Here is a 22596-nt window from a genome sequence, read left to right on the forward strand (position 1 = left end):
ACAGTATATGATGAAGTGCGAAACATTCGCTCTTTTAATCTAGAAGGCAGCAACTCATTTTCTGTTTCTTCTATCGCATTCTCCATCGTGAGTGAACGACACGTTTGGGGATTTCGGCACGTGTATTTGTTTGTAAACAGTATACAGACCGGCATATTGACTGACGTAAATATGTTCATGAATATTCATAGATCAGCCCGGTTCGCCATTTTGTGTGCAATTTTGAAAGGGAGAGAACGGACGCCGATTTAATCTAGTATTTTTCATTTTAAGTGTTAAGCTCTTTTATTTACCATTTGATGACATGGACCGCGAGGACAAACATCCACCAAATTCCCCAAATTGAGGTGAGCGCATGATTTTCATTTTTATAATTGGGGGTGGTGTGGACGTGACTGTGCTTTGGTGGTAGGCCTACCGGTACAGCGAAAATTGGCACCCTGGGCTGCCGGAGACTCAGGCGGCTTCGCCGGTATCGAGGCAGCCTTTCTGGGGTTCACAAGACATGCCCTACCGGCGCTGCTCACCATATTCATGATAATTCCATACTTAAAGTTCTGCTACAATTCGTTGATATTTTCAGGCAAGACTGCTAGAGTCGTTCCACGTCCACTTGTTTTTAAATTTTATGTTATTTCAACTTTACCTTTTTAACTCATGACTTATCATGTGAAACTTTTAGAAGTTTTATCCAAATTATTATTAAATGAATAATAATTTTGATGACCTCTTCTCTCTTATATCCTTTGTTGTAGGTTTTGTCAGAAGGAAATGTGCTGGCACTTCATCCAGAGAGTTTCAATCATAAGGTAGATCTACTACTCCAACCCAAGCAACAGGCAAAAAGTAAAATGTTTGCTTTTTGCCCATTGATTAGGTGAGTGTCCAGACAAATAGATAACAACTTTTACAATATATGGATTTTCATTTCGTTTGAAAATTTTTTTAATGAACTTGAAGTGTGTAATATTTTACTGATTTGGCAATTGGGAGTCATAAATTGTTCCTTCCAGGCTTGAGAGTCCATCTCGTTTACTTTTTGATTCAATTTAGATTTCACATTAATGAAATTAAACCTCTTTGTTTATTTTTTCAGGTCATCATGTTTTAAACTACTGTCGGGTCATAACAACAGTTGTTGGTTTCGCAGCTACCTCACTGCAGCACAGACTACTGAAGTTCTCCGTCCATTTATCTTTGCTGTCCACCCAGATTTCTTTGGTCAACATCCTAGAGAGAGGGTAACATTCTTACAATATTCTCTTGTTCCTCTGTTGATTCTAATAATAATTGGTTGGGGTTTTATTTGCAAGTCCATGGTTCTTTTTTTTTTTTTTGTTCTTCACTACCATGAATCACAGTGTTCAGAAAACAGAGTATGATGGGGGGGGGGGACATAAAGCTACACACAATGTTTACAAACGATAAAAACTATGGCTATTTGTGGTAAATATTCTAAAGATCATTAACCAAGAAGAAAATATCACAAAACTCACTAAAATGAAAAATTTTGCCATGTCTTCATAACACATCTTGATTTTGCCACCTGATATAGAAGGGATCCTAATCTATCATGCAAGAAATAGTATTTCCTGTGCCTTAATTTTCTAAAATATGTTAATAATATCAGGAAAATATGAAATTATAGGCTTTCTCTGCATTTAGTGATTTATTGCAGCCTCTGTAGAAAATTGATTTAGGAATTGTTCGTCGCTCTGCAGTCACAGTTCCAAACAGAGAGTGCGCATTTTTTCCATTGAAATTGCATGTGCAATAGTGGTGCATAGCTTTAGGACCCCTACCATGTATCCTTATTTAATAATAATAGTTATAATAATGCTCAATATTTATAGCGCAAGTTACTATTCTCATTCTAATTTATATGATATGATCAGATCATAGCATTATAAGGGATTTACATTATGTAATACCTTTGTAAAATGGAACTGTCTCTATTTGTGTTAATTTTTAGATTTTGTAATATCTCACTTTTTTTATACTATTCTATGTACCTGCACTGCTCTTTTTAGGCTGTTAATGAAAGATCTCTGAAGCAGCTCTTTTCTTACATTGATGGACTTCACCAAGATCAAAGGACTTCTGCAACAGAGCTGACATTCTACCTAAGGAATCAAATACAGCTACATGGACAGCCTGTCAACAAAGGTAAAGTATTCCAAGGTTCCTGCTTGTCCATTGCATTTACTGTTTCTATATATATATAGTGTAATCTATCATTAGAGGGTAATTGATAATACGATTGTAAACCATATGACGCGTCTGACCAATGCAGTTGTTGCCTTTTATCACTTGGCCTTGGACGAGGAAAATTGATTGTGGTATGAAAAATTGTTTATTGCAGGCCAACAAGATTCAATGGTAATTTGTATGTAAAATACATATGGAAGGTAATATGTAGCTCAATTATTACCTCAAAGTAGAAAGTAGTGTGTGGACTGAAAAACAAGACATGTGATTCGTCATTGAAAAATTTGTTGCTGAGTTGTTGTGGATCAGTGAGTAATTCTCTTGACTTTGAACCACAATGTCCTCATATGTCGAATCCAACCACAGCACTTGTGTCCAATGGCAAGGTGTAAACATTTGCCACTCTCTATCTAGCAGTAATGAATTGCTTGAATCGAATTGACATTTTCTTCATTTCTTTTTTTAGGCCTAATATTCAAGCGTGTTAAAATCAGCTTATCGTCTTCTGACATCGACACTTCTGTGAATAGTATCTTAGAGTCATGTGACCTGTCTACTGCCCTCATTGAGCAGTACAAGAAAGAGAATGCTGAGAAAGAAGGGGAATTCCCAAGGCCGATAGAATGGCACCAATCTTACTATACATACACCGGAAAGAAAAATCCTAAGGACCATGTGCAGCAAAAGCAAGGAAAACCTGAAATAACTTTGAGGTAGTTTTATTGTTTGTAGGCCTATGGCTTGTCTTGCGTATCATGCGCAATACATGTTTGGGTCACATAGTTCTACATTTGCCTACCGGTATACTGAAATTATTCAACACAAAGTGAGCATACTTCATCCATATTTTGATGTGATTAGTTTGCATCTGCTCCCTCCTTCCCTCTCACAAACTGAGTTCTGATTTACTTAGCTTTTTTTCAATATTATGTGGAAGTTATCTTTTATAACAAGATGAGCAGCAGTTTGGTTTGTAAAGAGGAATTTCTTGAATATTTTAGCATTTGTTAACTCATTGGCCCGTATTATGAAGTCAGGTTTAACTTAAACTCGGGTTTAAAGTTGTGGTTTAAGTATGGAAAGCCAATTGTTACATAAATCAAGGGGTGTGAGAGATCAGATTTTTATCTGATTTAAGATTTTTTTGGTTTTGATTTTCAGCTTAATTTCAGCTTATTTTGGGCTTTCCTCTGTACAAAAAGTATTGGAGCTCTTTCTATTTCAGATTTTTTCAGCATTCTTCAGCTTTTTTCAGATCTTTTTATTTGTGACCACTCACACCCCTGCATAAATCACTAATGGTAGAGATATCATATTTCAGCTCATTTGGCTCTCAAATCATTCACGATTGTCTAGGAAGTATAAATCGATGATTGTCTTTACCATCAATAAATCAGGAAAGAGCACAGTAAACTTAAGAAACATACAACTTAATAAAAATTTTGACCCTTATGGCTTCCCATAATTTTAGCACAGAGTTAGACCATGGAGGAGCTGCGGAGGAGCTGTGGTGTAGTGCTGTGGTGTAGTGGTTCTGACTCTCACCTTGTAAACAGAGGGTCGTGTGTTCTAATCCCACCACGGTCTGGCTTCCTTTGGCAAGGCGTTAATCCACACTTTGCCACTCTCGACCCAGGTGCTAAATGGGTACCTGGTAGGATGTGAAAGTCATTGTAGCTTGTCCAGTACTGTGTGCGCCTCACTGGCGACTGACTGAAATACTCCCCAGGGAGTGGAGGATGTGCACACATTGTGTGCGGGAATGACTGATTGAATCCGATGACCGGGCTAATAATATATCTGTAAAGCGCTTAGACACGTCGTTTCAATGTATTAAGCGCTATATAAAAAAGCGGATTATTATTATTATTACCATGGTCTAAGTTAAACCTGACTTCAGAGTACGGGCCATTGACTGGATTTCTGCCATTCCCATATGTTTTGTACATGATCCACCTTTAGACTATATTGAGAATAAGGTTATGGAATTCAGTTGATCGCCTGCAACATAAAGAGATAAATCAATATTATCAATCAAATGTTATATTTTTTGTTTGGTCTGCCGTAGAATCAGTTTGTAATTGGATTTTATATTTTATGTCACATGACCCAATAGGCTATTTCGTAAAGCAGTTAGTAAGTTTATCCCATATTCCTCAGCTGAACTTAATGACTAATGAGAGTACATTTCCTATATCCCCAATCATATTTTGAAGTGTGTTGAATGCTTTAATTTTCTGGTCAGACGCTTGTTAAAAATGAAAAATTTAATCTATTCAGATAGGATTTCAGCTTTAAGAGCAGATAGAAATAATAAATGCTCACAGGCTTGGTTAACTTACTAATAACTTTCTAAATTCTAAATTTCTAATGGATCATAAATAAAGCAATGAAAAAATTAATGTATTTTTTTATTTATTTTTATTTAAAACGGTATATTTCAACAAGGATATCTAGCGGCTGAAAAGCCGAATTGCATTACCCTTTACAATCATTTACATAAAAATACAATCAACATCAAATAAAAAAAGCTCAATTTACACAAATTCTACATCATAAGAAATATCAAAACACATAGAAAGGTTGTTTATCATGTTGGGGGCGCATGTATTAAATTATGACATTCATCCCCATCATGATAAACCAAAATTGAAAATAAATGCGGCCATATAACATAACATTGTTTATTTTCAGTGTCCTCTCCTTTCTACTGCCATTTTTACTTACACACCATTTCCCTTTTTATCAAAATTCTCTTGCAGCTACTGGTTGAAGACCAACATAGCTGAGGCCAGAAAGAAGCTTGAGAGCAGTCAACCAATCAGGAATGAGATTGCATCACTGAGACAAGATCTGATTGGTCAGTTAGGCCTTGAAGGTATATTATGGGAGAGCATGTGGGACTCATCAACATGTCTCTCGTGCCTGAGGACAATGAAAGAATTGTGTCAGCAACATTGGGCTGCCATGGAAAACCTTAGAGGTAATATCTTATAATGTTAATTAATAATATTGATTTTACTAAATAGGTTCATTATTGCGGACTGAAATAATCGCTAGAGGGTATTCATTTGTCTCGCAATCTACTATGGTCAACAAGGAAATTCGTGATCACTCTCCCAAAATGTGTTCACTAGCTTACAAGTTCACGAGCTTTCGAGTGCCGCTGCAACTCTTTATCAAGTTACGAAAATTTTCTGATAACGTAGTCTATTTATACCAATCCCCAGGACCGTACGCACGAACGCGGGAACAATGGGTGGGCACTGATCCGTTGTGTGATTGGTCGGGCGTTTCACCAATCAGTGCGTCGGTGTACGGTGCGGACGGTGATCCGTATATGCAAATAAGCCTGAGGTATATGCAAATAAGACAAAATTGACGGGCTCGCTAGTTTCCCGTGGGTGGGGGTTGACGAGCTGAGCGGTCCCTCGATTGGGGCCGGGAACGATCGGGTAGGCGTGCACTGCCAGGTAAGGGGGTATTGTGCTGTCGGATGGTTCGCATCCAGAAATCGGGGATGTCGATCCCACTGTCTCTGTTGAAGTTGTTAGGACAAAGACGTATACTAATAGCCTCCTTAATTCTGCGTGTATACCAATGTCTCTCTTTGGCAACGCAATGAACACCCTCCCAATCTGGGTGGTGTTGCTTCTCCCAAGCATGTTCTGCCACCGCGGATGTGTCGGTTCGCTGTAACCGAACATCGCGCTTGTGTTGATTTTAGTTGTATGCAAGTTTGATTAGGGTAATCTTTCCTGAAATGTAATTGGAAGTGGATCTAGTCCTAAATTCATAAAGGGAGCACAGATGTCTTTCTGATTTCTTTCAAGAACAAAATGAGATTTATTTTTTTATAAAGGGATAAAGGGGTACAGTTCAAAGAAAGGGAGGCACAATTTACAATGGGGGGGGGGGGGTATGTTTGCTTTCTTTGTCATGTGTATTGTATGCAAGACAGTGAAAAACTACATTGGAATGTAATGACAGTGTTGATTGACAGTCTGTTATGAACTTAGATTGTATATGATACAAAAATAAGCATAGAGTTTGCGAGAATGGTAATGCAAAAAATGCAAATCATGTTTTAGAAAAACCTATACTGTCACCTGAAATACTCTCATATTTGAGACTAATGATACCTGTGATGAGAATCATAAGGTATTAGAAATATTCAACATGAGAAAAAATGTTCTCATGCAGTTATGTATAAGTAGGTACAATTATACACCCAAGAAAATTGCCATCATAGAATTAGAATATAAATGAACTCTTAGCTGCATTTTATTATGTAACCCATTAAATTTACTTTTCTCATATATTGGAAATTATACCAAATCGCGAATTAAAGCTATGATTGTCTTTTCATTTTGTTTAAAGGTTGTACAGTTATACTTGGTGATTTGACCAGACTCTCACCCAATGGTCATGTGGTTCTTGGCAGTCAAGATGTACCTCACCATTGGGTCTCGGTAGGTTACCTTGTCATTTGAGAGTATGCAAGAATGACTCTTTGATACAGAGCCTTTGTAATGAGAAAAAAAATTTGAGGGCACCAGACATGACATTTTGGGCAAAATAAAGCTAAGAACAAGCAAAAATTTTATTACAAAATAGATTTTGACATGATATTGAGAAAATACCATATTTCACACTTTTTTTTTTTTTTTTAAATTTTGTTTCCTTCATGAAAATATTGGGAGTCCACGGCCTCCAAGCCCCCAACCCCACACCTCCATACACCAGTGTCAAGGCCATTTTGTTCATTACTAAAAAAATATTTGATTTAATTAAATTGAACTTGTATGAGATGGTTATTAGATATCTCAAAAATGAATATCATGTTTCTTTATAGTCAAAGGTCATTTGAGGTTTACAAACTTAGCATATTATTATCAAATGAATATTTTTTTTCTCTATCACAAAAATTTGTTCATCTTAGTTGTTTTCGTAATCAAAACTGCTGCTACATAAAATCGCATATTGCAGGCAAGACAGGCAAAGGCGAACACAGAATTTCTTCTTTAGTAATAATGATTTACACTTTCCTTTTCCTGTGCATTTCATCTTTTCTTTGCAGTTTATATCCAGCCTTCCGGAGCAGAGGAAATTCCTTCCATTCATACCCCCGACCGAGCAGGTCCTGTCCACTCTCCTTGGGGGGTGCTCCGTCAAAGCTCTGGAGGGACAAGCATCCACCATGACGGCACACAGTCATTACGCTGCCCTCACGAGGCTTATAGAGACCATGGAAAAACACAAGTTTGTGAAGAGGAAAGATGAGAAGACAGAAAAATGCATCACCTTGCCAGAAGGGTGTACTCAGGGAATCAATATAATCATTGAAGGGTATATATATTTTAATTTTTAGAATCAAATGAATTCATTTAAATTTAAGCTTACCTTTTCAATTCAATTTCATTTTAGTGTCCTCAGTGCGGACATTTGTTTCACTCACATTACATGAACGTTTTCTCCAAAATGATGTTACATGATGAAATAAATAGATTACATACATGTATAAAATGTATGCAATCATACAGAATGATATAAGACATTGACAAAAGAAATTCTCCAGAACAAAAATATCAATAAAGATGTAAAAGTATAGACTTGTTAAAGTTTAAGTGAAGATGTAATCTGGGTAGAAAATAACAGAAAAGAAAATTTTGAATTAAATGTAGAAACCTAGTATGAAGTTTGCTCACTAGTAATTTGCCTTGTGTATATGAACTGTTTATTGCACTGGGAATTATGGCCTTACCCTTCCCACAAAGATTACTCTGATGTAAGACTTGAAAATGTATGTTTCAAATTAATGTTATTGTTGAATTATAGATTTTATGTATCATTCTGCCATTCTATATTCCCATTGCAGGAGTACAGGTCAGCAGTATATAGACCATAATGGGGACATTCATATCATGTGCAATAAATCAGCATCAAGCATTATTAGATATCTATCGGACAATACTCAAATTGCGAGGGAATTACATATCAATCACATGAGGTGAGTACCGTAGATCAAATCAATTTTTCTATTTTTTAAAGTTGAAGGAATGATATGATAATTTGAGGAATAATATTTTCAGTTATCTGAGACATTTCACAGAGCTGCTTTCAATTTCTGCATGATAAATACCAGTTGTAGTAACGATCTCAAAATGAGATCAAACAGAATCCAATGAAATTACCACCAAAGTGTTTGTATGTTCAAATAAAAAAACATGTGCCAAATGACTCTGAAAGAAAATGCGTATTTGCTGAGAAATGAGCAAAATAAGCACAGAATTCCATCAAATGTCGGGTATTTTTCAAAGCAACATTAATACACTGTCCCACATATGCTTTTCTGTGTTAGTGATCATCAGGATTATCGATTTTGAGCTAAGATTTCATGATTTTACAAAGATAAGTGTACATTAATGTACCAGATCTAGATGTATGATAATATTTTGACTATTAACCTTGATTTAAAAGACTTTCTCATGAAACAATTGTTTGCTGCAACTACTGTCTATTACCTCTCATCATGGTAACCTATTCTATTATGATTTGTTCTCACATTTTAAAGTTTCTCTTTGTGTTTGTGTTTTACTGTCATGATGCTGCATGATTATATTGAAGATTTTTGAATTTGGAGATTTTAATCTAGTTTGAAAAAGCACAGCCATAGCTTCAAAATGACATATAATTTGTCAAAATTAATAAACAATAACCCACTGAAATACTTGATTGAATGCAGAAGAAACAAAGTGACAGCTTCAGAAAATAAGAAGAAAACAATGTCTGAAGATGTGCACACTGTGCAAATTTGATTAAACTTCCAAGCAGTCCACAAAAACTTGTGTCAAACAAAATTAACTCTTGTATCTCGTATTCTAATCAACTTTACAGTTTTGACATTTTACAGCATAGAGAAGAAGAAATACTCCTTCAGATAACCTAATTTTCTTACTATTTCTTTTTGAAGACCAAATTATTATTTTGCCTATTTCAGAGAACCTCCCCAGAAACTTATTGTTGGATATGTGGTGGGTGGTCACATATGTATGTACAGAAACAAAGACAATGAAAGACAAATATCCTCTAACAGTTACATTGTTTTAACAGAATTAGAGTCCATTACTTAATAAAAATTGTAAAAAAAAAAATTCTGTTCGAATTCTAAAAAAATTGATATTGTTAATATTCAGCACATGGAAATCAAACTGATTAAGAATCTGATTTAGCTAAGAAAGGGTCACCACTCGTGCTGAATTTGTCCATTTGCCCGTTTAAAGTCCATTTTAAACATGGTCTTACTCTGCTAAAATTATGGGAATGGGAAGCCCAAAATGTCAGAAATCTGTTTACATTGTACAATTCTTATGTTTGCTGTGTTCATTATGTTCACACATATGATAATTTATGTACAATTTTCATGGTTCTTTTCTCCCAGTGATATCAAGGAAGAAGCCCTGTTAATCTCTCGTTGCCTGGAGGAGTTGGAGCTGGCGACTTTGACCCGGCACCTGGACGTCACACCATCCCAGATGATAGCATGCTGCCGTAAGCTTGAAGACAACCCCATCAGACTGGGCGTGGTCGTCAGGAACCTCCATCTTCAGATAAGACATCACTATGCATTACAAAGGAATGGGGACGTGTGCATCCCATGGAATTGGAAAGAATAATATTCAGAGAGGAAGGCCACCCTGATGAGAAGTTGGTTTTAATGTAATTCGAGAAAACTATGGAAGGTTTGATGAAAAACCATCAAATAATAAGAGTTATAAAATTGTTCAAAAAGTTCAAAAAAAAATCCAGGTTTTTAATGGATCATGATGAATAAACATTATTTTTTATGGAAAAGGGTACGGTACATGTATGAAATGATTAGTCTGATGACATACTCATCACACAAATGGAATCACTTTCAATTTTTTGATAAAATGGCATTTTGGGGGAATTTATATCCAAGGATTAATGTAAGAGCTTATCGACTGTGATGTCACAAAATCAATACTAAAAAAATTGTAACTCTGTCATTCTTTGACGAATTTTCATTTAACCTTCACCAGTATTTTTCTCTAATTTTCTGCTTTGATTAAAACCAACTCGTCATCAGGTCGAACTTCCTCTCTAACCCACTCCCACACCAAAAAAGTCCACTGTGACATCATCTTTGTGTATGTAAAAGCCTATGTTAAAATCCATCATATGACGTCATACAGGAATTTTTGTATGTCTTCAGGAAGGCTATTCCACAAAGTGGGGCATGCAAAAGCAAAAGATCTTTCCCACCAAGTTTTTGAAACTTTTGGAATAACAAGGAAGCTAGAAGTGGATGAGCGAAAAGACCTGCTTGGTCTGTACTTATTGATAAATGAAAGACTGTATGGTGGTGCTGATGTTAGAATAGACTTCCCCTTCAAATCAAAAGAAAACTTATTTTTATAGTTTATTTGGTGGCAATTTATGATTTCAGTATTTCAGAATGTAAGGAGCTACAGGGACAAGATCCCAATTTGGAAATGTTTGGATACTTCTGAGAGAAAGTGCACCTTAATACAGATGCAAAAACATATTTCAATGCAAATCATCATTTTTAGATGTAAAAAAAGCTTTTTTAAGAGTAATTTTGCCGCCCAATGGTGTGTAACATCATATCCTTGATATTTATTGACTGTTGCTATGTAGTTACCATGATAGCAACTTAATAATGCAACATGACCCTGATGGTAGCCAAAAATCTGTTTACATTGTACGATTCTTATGTTTGCTGTGTTAATTATGTTATGATAGAGACAAGTGTCTCATTTATTGTTCCAAAAAGTTTTTAAATGATTTGAGTTTCAAATTAGGTGATATAAATCTCCAACATGTCACGATTGGCTTTCTACAGTTAAACCAGAATTTGAATTAAATCAGAGTTCAGAATTTTGGGAAATTAAGCAAAATTTTAGTTTATCAGCTTGTGTTTTTTTTACCCCTCTCTTTTATTAAATCAATTTTTCGGGGGTGGACTTGCTATTTAAATAGGTGTGGAGTTTTGAAACAGAGGTTTTGGATGGACAATAAAAAAATATTCTTTCCTTGTTGCTTATGGGAGTAATTTTCCAAGGAAAGGTGTGAGGATTTGACAAAATATGTCAAGAATTTATTTTAGAGTTCTGTATGGTAAAAGTTTCCTAATAAGTCGTTATAATTAAGGGAAGGAAATTATATTTTGAATAATGAAGAACAGTTTATTTTAATTTTATAAATAATGATTGCAAACATTTATATAAATATAGTTTTTTTATCTTATGGTTTCGCAATATTATAAGTATAATGAAACATGGTTCTTTTTTACATGCTATTGGTGAGGCTTAGCCTCTGGCCAAAACATTAAATCAAAATTCATATTAGCTTACAATGATCTCTGGCACACATAAGTCAGTGCAGAACACAAGACTGAAATTTCTGCACTGCAAAGTCAAAAGAAAATGATGTACTTTGGGGATCCCCATGTAAGATAATTTTGCTGGAGTAAAGACTGTGCACTATACTCATGCCTTGGAAACAGCCCCTCCCCCCAAAAAAAATGGAATCGGGGTCCAAGATGTCGTCACAAGCCACAAAGTAAAACTATATGGGGATCCAAATGTTATATGGAGCATTGTAGACTAATGCGACCCTGTCTAATCGAAACATCATTCACTTAAGGTAAAATTTTAAGAGAAAAAAATTGCAGATTGAAAGTGTTTTCACACCGGCTGCGGACTGAGTGATGTGTGTCAGATTTGTTTTCTATTGTGGTCTCTTGCTAATAAAATATGAATATTCATGTTTTGGATGGGGCCTAAGCCTCACCGTCAAAATTAGAAAGATTCATGTTCCATTATGTAATAGCCTTGTACGCTTACAATAAAGCGATGCGCACATTCATCTAAATAATGCAAAATTTTAATACGGTGCGACCATTACTTCATTACATAATGTTGATGTTTGTGAAAACCCTATCCCCTTTCTTTGGAACGATAAATTTGAATTTCAAATAACATATACATCAAAATAAACCGACATGATAGTTTGTATGTCTATTAGAATGATAGCAAGAATGTATTGGAGAGGAAAGGGGATGTGTGGCAGTACTTCCATACAAGGACAACCATGTATCATACTTGCAAGTGAAAGTTTATATTTTTTCATGAATAATATGTGACCATTATGCAATAAAATATATTATATCACATATCTATATGCATTATTGTTTTACATGTTTGGGATGCACAAGAACTGCCAGTTTGGGAAAGGTGGTAAAATACATACAAAATAAATTGAGTGAGAAGTATCTTGAGAAATACATGCACCCGCAAAATATGGTGGTGTTATTATTTTAGAGACCAACTTTTTCAAAAATTGTATTTACACAATTGCCTTAAGCTGTATTTCAATTATATTCTGATAAATTCAATGTGGCACAGTTGGCTAGCTGTTAAACCATTTACACCACAACTAACATTCAACTTTTAGAAATTAGTAACTGTTAAACCACAACTTCGAGAAAATGGGCAGCGATTTGTTTACGTGGTCAGCTTCCCGTGTTACTCCACACATTTAATAATATTTGTATTAATTCAGGTATCGCATCCACAACTCAAAATTAGTTTCATTTAGTGGGGGCTATTTTGCTAAGTGTATACGGCTTTCATGGTCTATTGCATAGGAAGACACATGGTAGCATGCATCATCCCCCAGCATGATCTGACCAATGAAGGAGTGAGTTACTACCAGGGGTGTGAGTGGCCACAAATAAAAAGATCTGAAAAAAGCTGAAGTGTTGGAAAAGTCTGAAATAGAAAGAGCTCCCATACTTTTTGTACAGAGGAAAGCCAAAAATAAGCTGAAAAAAAAAAATCTGAAATCAGATAAAAATCTGAACTCTCACACCCCTGTACTACATGCAAATTTTTCAGTGGTCTAAAGCACATTTAATCTTTGTGAAACACCCCCCAATAATTCTTAACTGCAAGACAAATGAATGAAAATTTCCACAGAAAAAAGGTTACCTTAAGTCTACATTGCACATATTTTCCATATATTTGAATAAAAATTGGGTCAAATCCTAAATAGCGTACAAAGGTATTTATAATTCATTGTTGATATTTTTCGTCAAATTTAGAAAGATCAAATATGATTCAAATTTTCAAAGCTGCACAAGTTACAAACAACTTGTAAATTTGATAGAAGCTATTTCAAGGATACTAAACTGCACATTAAAAAGCGAAAAGATTTTTTTTTATAATCTTTCATGCAACAGTGGAAGATATGAACATTTGAAATTCATTTGAGTCTGAAAAACATTTGCAAATATATGAGTGCAACACTGCAAGTACTTTCTGTCCATCATCAAAAGTTTAAATGTTTGTGATACCTACATATAATCGAATATCATATGCCAATAATTAATATACCCAGACAATGTACATGCCAAAAGTTTCTTCTTTTGGTTATTACCAGGGTACATGTGACACTACTGAATAAGCCAGTTCGTAGTTCCTTTCTGCGCATGATCAAAAGATTCTACGCATGATCAGAGGAAGTCATTTGTACTCAAGTGACATGGTGGTTTAAAATCTAATCAGATAAGCACCAACTTTGATGTCTTGATTATTCATATATTCTTTTGAATTGTGGTTTCCATTTACATCCACAAAAAACAACAACGCGTCCACGAACGACTGGTTTTCACAGTTTGCCACGTACATTGTGCAACATGCTATGATTTCCTTTCAAAGTAGGAATGCAACAAATACCTTCATAAAGTGTTCATTGGTGTGCTATTCTAGTCACCTGGTCTATTCAATTTCTTCATCCTGCTATGTAAGGCAAGCTTACGTAATATTTTGCTTTGAAATCTGCCTATCATAATGAAAGAAATGAAAGGTCATTTGACCGAAAATTGTCCATGAGTAACTACGAACTGGTCTATTAAAAGAAGACGTGAAATATCATTTTTTCTATAACAATAATAGTCATAGAAACAAATCAGAAATAAATTGTATTTATACCTGAGATTAAGGTCCTTATTTTAAAGGTGATGGTCTGAATAAATACACAATTTTGAATTATGCCGTGATTTGTTTTTCAGAATTCAAAATGCACAATAAACTGAGCGCGAGTTGCTTACAGAATATTCCTAACTTTACAGGCCACTGAATATATACTTCTTTGATACATGTATCTTTGTTTATTTTTGATTCTCTAGATATAGAACTCAATTTCTTTATTTCTATTACTGAGGGGAGAAACAACCACTGATTAAAGGGATTGTTTCACTTTGTGAGCAATTTAAAAAATTATCATATTGCTTTTTGAAAATGGTATGAACATTTGACTAACAGCCCAAAAATACCCATGTGAAAGTTTGGGATCATAACATGTTCGGGAAGTGTTTTTAAAAACTGAAAATCTGAGGCAATGTTTGAAGAGAAAAATGCACTTCTCGACGGTTGATTCATGATTCTGTTTCCAATTTAAATCGATATTATATAGCGCCACCTTGTGATGTATGCAAGAAAGTAGGCGGAGCTTACCACGGGGAATTTCGCTTCTTGCGTGATCTGTGGGCGAAGTTTGTTTTGGGTTTGGGGGTTTTTCTGTGTCTCCGCTCGGTGTGTGCGATAAGCGATCGATGCATGTGCGTTGTTTATTGCCTGTGTGAAAGGATGAAGCTGTGTGTGTGTCGCTTGTGCATAACATTGCATTGGGGAATATCATACATGGACCTACGAACTGTGTCGAACTCGTGAATGTCCATTCCTTTTCTGGGCTGTACATTTGAATATGCTACATGTATGCCTCATAATGAACTTTGTAGACTTATAGACCATGGGATTTTGATGAATTTATATTTTGGCGACGTAAATTAGTAGCAAATAAAACGACAACAGAAAAGAACGCGACAAACCGGGGCTACAAATACAATCTCAGATCTACAGTGTAGAGTAGGATAGTAGTTTTTTTTTGTGGATCATTGGGGGGGGGGGGGGGGATGGAGCGTGATTATCCAGAAGCTATATATGTGCCCCCCCAAAAAAAAAATCCCCTCTGTTCTTTTCTTTAGTTTACCTTTGCATGCACTACAAGATATCCTTGTGGTTGTTGATAATTCTCTATTACCTGGTCACGATATAGCAAACGTCCGTCGACTGGTTCGAGAAGAGAATGCAATATAGCTCCATGTAATAATATAGCTCCATGTAATGTAATATCATGGAGCTGTAATATGTATCCGAACTCCACTCTGGTCATGTTACGTCCACGTATAGTCACAGGCCTTCGTGTAGGAACTCGGAATAAAGGCAGTGACCTCTCCTTCTCCCCCCCCCCCCCCCCCCGGCATGGAAACTTTACCATCCACCATCGTGGGTTTTTTGTGTGAGTGTTTTTACGTTCTCCACGAGCTCCCCCAACAAAGATATTCACATCCCATCAAAATATTCGGTAGGCCTATCTTCACGTAAGATGCTTATGATAAACTCCCGGGGAGAAACTATGATCAACGTATTGCCCCGCCCCCCCCCCCCTCCGATCGATCGGGGCCTATCCGTTTTGGACTTTATTTTGGAACGTGGTAGATAGGGTAGTTGCAAACCCAAAACATCTCAACTCCTAGACCCCGGACTATCATGACTATTAGACCTACAAATTATTATCCATAAACTTTGTTGGTTTTGTGTATTTGATTTGAATGGTTTTTTGTAAGGGGTAGGAATCGTATTTAATTTTATCCATGATTGGGGTCAATAATTCTTTCAGTTTCTCCGCCATATAATCCGCTCATGACATCTTTCAAATCATATCACTTTTCTTTTACATTTCTTTCCTGCTCTTTTCTTCTCTTCTGCTTCTCCTCGCTCCTCCTTCCGTAAATTCTTTACAATAAAAAAGAAGTCTTGATTTTATTTACACAACCCTGATTACTATATGAACCTTACGTGAAAATAGTGTTTTGTGTCGCCAAAATTGTTAGCTCGCGCTTCGCGCTCGCGTCATTCAGACTGTTCAATTGCAAGTTTCTTACGTGTTGGGCAGCGCTTTTAAAACATTCACTTTTATGTCAGTAAATTTAGTTCGCGCTACAAACAGTTTGTTCTTTATTGTTTTACAACGTCCAGTCATGATCAAGTATATAAAAAAATATATTGTTGAGCATGATATACCTTTCGTATTCATTATTACAAGAAGTGCAAAAGGAATGTCCAGTTTTTATGTCTACATGTAAAAAATAGGTTATTGTGCTTCGCGCTTGCAATGATTGTTTATTGAGGTACATATAATTTGATATTTACATTAAAAAAAACCCTGCTTAGAATGTCCAGTTGTCGGGCCATAATAATATTCAGCTCGCGCTATTCGCTCGCATTGTTTCATTTAATATCCACCGTGTCCACAGTGGCGTATCTAGCTAGAACAAACGAGGCCCGGGCAAGTGCTAAAATTGCACCCCTTTCAAAATATAGGTCTATTGTGTATATACTCTGCACTCGACCAGTCAAAATAAAACATAATATTCTAGTCCGGAGTTTTTTATCATGAAAATGATGCGTATCTATTCTAACGAAAACAACGTATGCGAGCACTAAGCACGTGCCTATTATTTTCATTATTAAGATCTTAAAAAGGAATATTCTAAGCACTTTTTGTAATAATTAACATGATGCATATCCAGACAATGAACGCATTCGCGAAGCGCGAGCCGAAAATTATTGATATTGAGACCTACAATCGGGACATATCGATGCTTGTCTAATTAAGCAATTTATGCAAGCACGAGGGGCGAGCTGAAAAATTAATATTGAGGGGAAATCTTAATAATAATGATGATAATGATAATAATTATAATAATAATAATAACAATAATAATAATAATATTGGTGGCTTCTTATATAGCGCACGCGTCCACCTTTCGGTGCTCAGAAAAATGTTAGAAAAATAAACACAACACCCAACAACAATAGAAAACGAAAAAGAATAGAATTTGAATTCTCCTGAATGTTAATGGGAGATCAAAATTTAGTTTTCAACTGGGTGTTGATGAACATTTGGCGTAATTGGATAGGCAATTGATTCCATAGCTTTGGTCCTATAACAGAGAATGCATCCCCCATTTGTGTTTGGTTCTGGGTGTCTGGAGCAATAGATCGGAGCATCAGAATGATGAGCGGAGACTGCGTGAAGGCTGATATTTTGAGATAGAGCTGCGGAGATATGTGGGGGAAGAGAGAATAAAATGAATAATAGTAAAATAATTTTGAAGGAGATTCTTTTATCAACAGGCAGCCAATGTAAGGACTGGAGGATTGGCGAGATGGAGTCATACTTTTTTAGTGTATGTTAGGAGATGGGCAGCAGAGTTTTGTAGACGTTGAAGTTTTGTCAAATCTTTTTGTGGGAGGTTACAGAACAATGAGTTTGAAAAATCTAAACGGGAGGAAATCAAAGCATGGATAATTTTAGGGACTTTTTGTAGGAATTCGTGAAAAGGATACGTATCTCATTGGGGTAGGCCCTAATGTGAGCGCGAAGCGCGAGATGATTTTTTTGTATATCCTCACCTAAAAATGTCTAATGGAGAGTTTTTATCTCCCTCATCAAAATCAGAGCGTGATGAAAAGCTTTGACAAACCAGAAAATTATATTTCCGAACTGTTTGCAAGAATTAATGAAAAGAAAGGTATAAAAATAATGCAAACTCGTAGCTATAGATGAAAAGTTATGACATTTGAGTTTGAAAAACTATTTTTTTTATAAAGAGTGTTTGTTGGAATTCATATAAGTATATCACTTATTAAAAGTTGCACGAATATTCATCCCTGGGTAAAGATAGGCAATATTATTTTTTATGTTGAAATTTTTTTCCCTTTCTTTCTTTGCATCTCTCTCCCGTTTTTGCACCACTGAAATAGCACCCGGGGCACGTGCCTCCATTGCCGCCCCGACTAGATACGCCATGTAATAAAGTCCACCTTTCATGTCGGAAGAAATATCAGCTTGTGCTCCGCGCTCTAATCGATTGTTGAGTTATATATATAAATAAATATAGATATGTATATATATATAGCCATTCTGTTCATGGTTCCATTGCTTTTTATGTCTTGTGTTAGGTCTAAATCCAGGGGGAAAATCACCTCGCGTCTAATTCTCTTATACCACGTTTCTTCTTTAAATAAAAAACGGACTTGAACTTTCCAGTTTTTAGATCTAATTTTTTTTAATAATCAGATCGCGCTTCGCGCTCACATTAATTGTTTGATTACATACTCATCCTGTTTACGATTTCAAAACGTGGTTAACATGTTCAGTTCTCAATAATACTCATATTGTACATGACAGAAAAAGTGCTTAGAATGTCCGAGTTTCGGGCGGAAAATTAGAATTTCAGTTCGCGCTTCATATATCCATCCAATTTATGGTTGAAAATGTGATTCGAATATACATTTTTAAGTCCCAGATATTGAAAATGTTCAACTCGCATTTTATTTATTGATGAGATATGTATTACATGTACATTCATGAGTCACTGCAAAACGAATACTTTTGTAGATGAGTATATTAAAAATTACATCTGTGTTTCGCGCTCGCACGAATCTTTTCGTTAGATACGCATCTTCTTCATTATTACAATAGCTGCCCAGAATATTCAATTCTCAGTTCTATATAAAAATATACAATAAATTTAGCTTGCATGTGATATATTTAGACCTCATGAGATAAGGTAAGATAAGACTGTATTAGAACTTCGATCTTTAGTTAGGTCATGGACCTATTACGAATAGGTCCATGGTTAGGTCAAGCCCTCTAATATATAAATGAATGAATAAATAAATAATAACGTGAATAATGCCCCCCCCAAAAAAAAATCGGGGAAAGTGTGAATGATAATTCCCACCCCTACCTTTAACTGATGAAAGCCTGTACTGCCCTGGGCCCTGGGTATGGCGGAAGAAAATGTGACTGAGGAGTGTTGAACACTTCCAAGACTCATGGTCGTAGCTGACGTCGGTACACGTTACCGATATACTTTTGTAGAATCAAGGGCTATACCGACAAGCTCGTGAAGCTCGTGAGCAAAAAATAAAATAATATAATCACTTTTGAAAATGAACACCACTTCTCCCCCCCCCCTCTCTCTCTCTCTCTTGCATGGTTGTGGAAGTTCCTAGTGTTTTTCGTTTACGCGGGGGAGGGGCTCAAATAAAGGATTATATGTATGTTCGTTTTGATCACACGAATCAAGCAGTGATAATAATACATGGGCACCTTGAGCACTTAACAAGATGGACACGTGTGCTATATAAATATTATATTATTTTATTACTATTATTACTTAGAACTTATACGCTACTCGCCCCTTCCACTTCCCTCGTCTCCACTTTTTTGAGGGGGCCGCAGGTATAGGCATAATCTATAGCGTTCCCGCTCCCCCTTTCAATAATTTTAATTTTTTTCTCATCGTCCATTCTGGAGATATATGATTTCATCTCTCCAATCCGCCTCGTCAGTGTGTAAATGCGCTAGCGTGAAGGGAGGGGGTCGCTAGCAACCAACCTCCAACCTTGGACAAGACAAGAAATAGGAGAAAAAATAAAGGACATTTTAATATTAGAAACGAAAATGTCTGCTATTTTCTTGTTTGTCTTTTCCCCTGTTTATATTTCATAATGATGTAATGATGTTCATTTTTCAAGATTTCAAAAATCACATGTTCAGACACCCCCCCCCCCCCCGATGTCCAGGGTTGCACTTTGTGAATAAGAGAATTCAACCTGGTCACACGTTGTTTTATTTTCGTTTTCAGATCCTTTCATTTTACTTCTCTCTCCCAATTTTATTTCTTTAGTCATGTTTATTGTGTTGTAGAACAATAGAGTGGACTCTTTGACGTCGAAATAAGGTTACCAGACTAACGAAGGGAATGGGAAAGGTAGCGATAAATGGAAGCGAGGGGAAGGGGCACGCCCTCCTAAATTTTAGATAAGTGGGGCAGTTACCCCCTTAAAAGGAAGAGGGAAAGAAAGAAAGAAAAAAAGAAAAGGAAAATGTGAAAATAAAAATAAGAAAAAGATGAATATCACATGTTTACTAAAACTAATAATACCAAAATAGCAGTTTTGACAAAGGAAAATACTTAAAATTCAAAGCAAAATAATCATACAATCAAAAATAAAGTTTGTTTTCCGCACCAAAATGAAGGTGTTTGGATCAAACCTGTACATTACCCCCATATAAATCTTGGAGGTGATTTAGCACCCCCGCTTACAAAGGCCATGTGCATTGGTGTTTCCACAGATCCAAAACAAACTTCTCGAATTTAGACATTTCCTAGAATTTTTAGTTTGATTTTAACAAAAATCGTATAAAAATGTAGCCAGCCGAAACTTGGTTAAAGTGACCAAAATTAAGGAATTAAAACCCTTTTATTCACGCCCTTTTAAAAAAGATTATCAACATTACGAAATGCGAGCGCAGAGCGCGAGCAGAAAATTTTCAGCAAACAATTAAAAAAAATATAACATGAATGTTGATAGTTGCTATGTTTAATTATTGTTTACTTGTAATCTTTGGATTTCCCTAAATTTCCTGCATGGATTTGTTTCATTCGGAACCTTTCCTGAAAAAGGTAAAATTTCCCGAAATTTTCGGAATTTCGGGAGGAGTGGAAACACTGATGTGCATCACGGGAATATTTATATATAACCCTTCATAATGCAATGTTATAAGGGGTTATAAGTATTATCACGAACATGCTATTGAAATAAAAATGTAGGATTTTTAATATAAAATCGAGAAACTTTTCAAATTCAACTCTTTGCGTTTACTCGCATTTCTCTATTTTATTCCTAAACTTTATATGCCCTGTCGCCGAACCCTGCATGTGTCTTTCCACATTTTTTAAAATCGGATTAAAGTGACATTTTTAGATTGGTGACTTCATTTTTTTGTACAAAATACCATCTGGACGTCTCAGGATTCTGGAGTTTCTTGGGGCTTTGCTATCTATGCCTAGAGAAAGGGGAAATAGAGAGCGACAATAAGAAAAGATATAAGAAGAAGAAAAGTGAATGAAATAAGGAAAGAGGAACGATTTAAAAACAGAAAAAGTAGAAATCATTATGCAAAAAAATCAATCGCGAATATACTTTTAAAAAATCAGCTTGCGTTTTACATGCGCTCTTATCATTATTTAGGAAAATATGCAGCAATGTTCCAAAACAGTTTATACAATGTTTCGTATTAAGATCTTAATTTCAACAGATATCAGCTCGCTTATCGTATAAACTTTATACTTACCATAAGACCGTATTTGATTAGAATGACCCGATTCAGCTCTTCATGTCAAAATATTAATAATTTTCAACTCGTGCTTCGTGCTCCGCGCTCGTACCATTCCGTTGTATAATCAATGCAATTTATTAAGTTTGAATCTCGGGTTTTCAGTCATTTTTTTCCAAGCAATATGCTTATAATGACAATCCTCGATCCTGCTAATTGTTAATATCACAATAAGTTGGGTGTGGATCATTTGGTGTACGTTTGTGGGTTGAATCATATTTTTAATAAGTACACTCTATTATTAATGCCAAAATTTTAAACGATATTATGTTTCCTTTGTTATAAAAAAAGTTATACGCATTTAGGAGAACAATAAATCAAATCGAATTGTTTACGATGAACATATCCTGCGTAATTACCAAAAGTGTGTAGAATGACCCGTTTAAGATGTTCATGTTCATAAAAAAGTTCGCGCTCCTAATTTCTTTTCAAGGCGAAAAATAAAAATAAACATTACCTTGCGCTTCGCGCTCGCATCATTAATTTAGGCCATAGTAGGTCCATGATTGTAAGAATAAAGCTACGATGTACTTAAAAATTCAGACTTTAGTTGCATGGGACACCCCCCCCCCTAAATGATAATAAGCATTTATCAGCCGATGTGGAAAAAATGTGGATGGAAATATTTCTTACCCCCCCCCCCCCCCGAAGTACGTAAAAATATATATTATGGCACTGGCGGCGGAAGATCATGCTTCAACACCGCCGGAACACCGCCAATCCAGAATCTAATATTTTTATGCTTTCGCCGCCGGCCACAGAATAATGCAATTATTTTTATGTCCTATTTATCCCCAGCATATACCTTTATATTTTATATATTTTATGCTGCACCAACTCTTTTTATATAATTATTGTAAAAATGTTCGTTACATTGGTTGTTGGGTTGTGCAGTTATGTGTTGGAGGGGGGGGGGGGCAGCTTTACGTTGCAGGGGTGAATCCAGGTTTTTCTAAAGGGAGGAGGCACAATTCATGAGAAAATTTTGACAAGCACAAAAAATGAAAAAAAAAGGTTTTCATC

The 22596-nt window shown here is 35.7% G+C and overlaps 1 protein-coding gene across 1 annotated transcript; it reads left to right on the top strand.

The window, feature by feature from the left end:
* On the top strand, nucleotides 1-12427 carry LOC129253953 (T-cell activation inhibitor, mitochondrial-like). Its single transcript, XM_064095189.1, has 10 exons — nucleotides 1-347; nucleotides 756-877; nucleotides 1097-1241; nucleotides 2031-2166; nucleotides 2675-2921; nucleotides 4971-5191; nucleotides 6589-6680; nucleotides 7289-7557; nucleotides 8087-8218; nucleotides 9650-12427. Exons 1-10 carry the CDS (start codon nucleotides 300-302, stop codon nucleotides 9882-9884), a joined length of 1647 nt encoding a protein of 548 aa, XP_063951259.1. The 5' UTR covers nucleotides 1-299; the 3' UTR covers nucleotides 9885-12427.
* The last annotated feature ends 10169 nt before the right edge of the window (nucleotides 12428-22596 follow it).

This window comes from Lytechinus pictus, chromosome 2 (assembly GCF_037042905.1).
Source record: "Lytechinus pictus isolate F3 Inbred chromosome 2, Lp3.0, whole genome shotgun sequence".
Taxonomy (NCBI): Eukaryota; Metazoa; Echinodermata; class Echinoidea; order Temnopleuroida; family Toxopneustidae; genus Lytechinus; species Lytechinus pictus.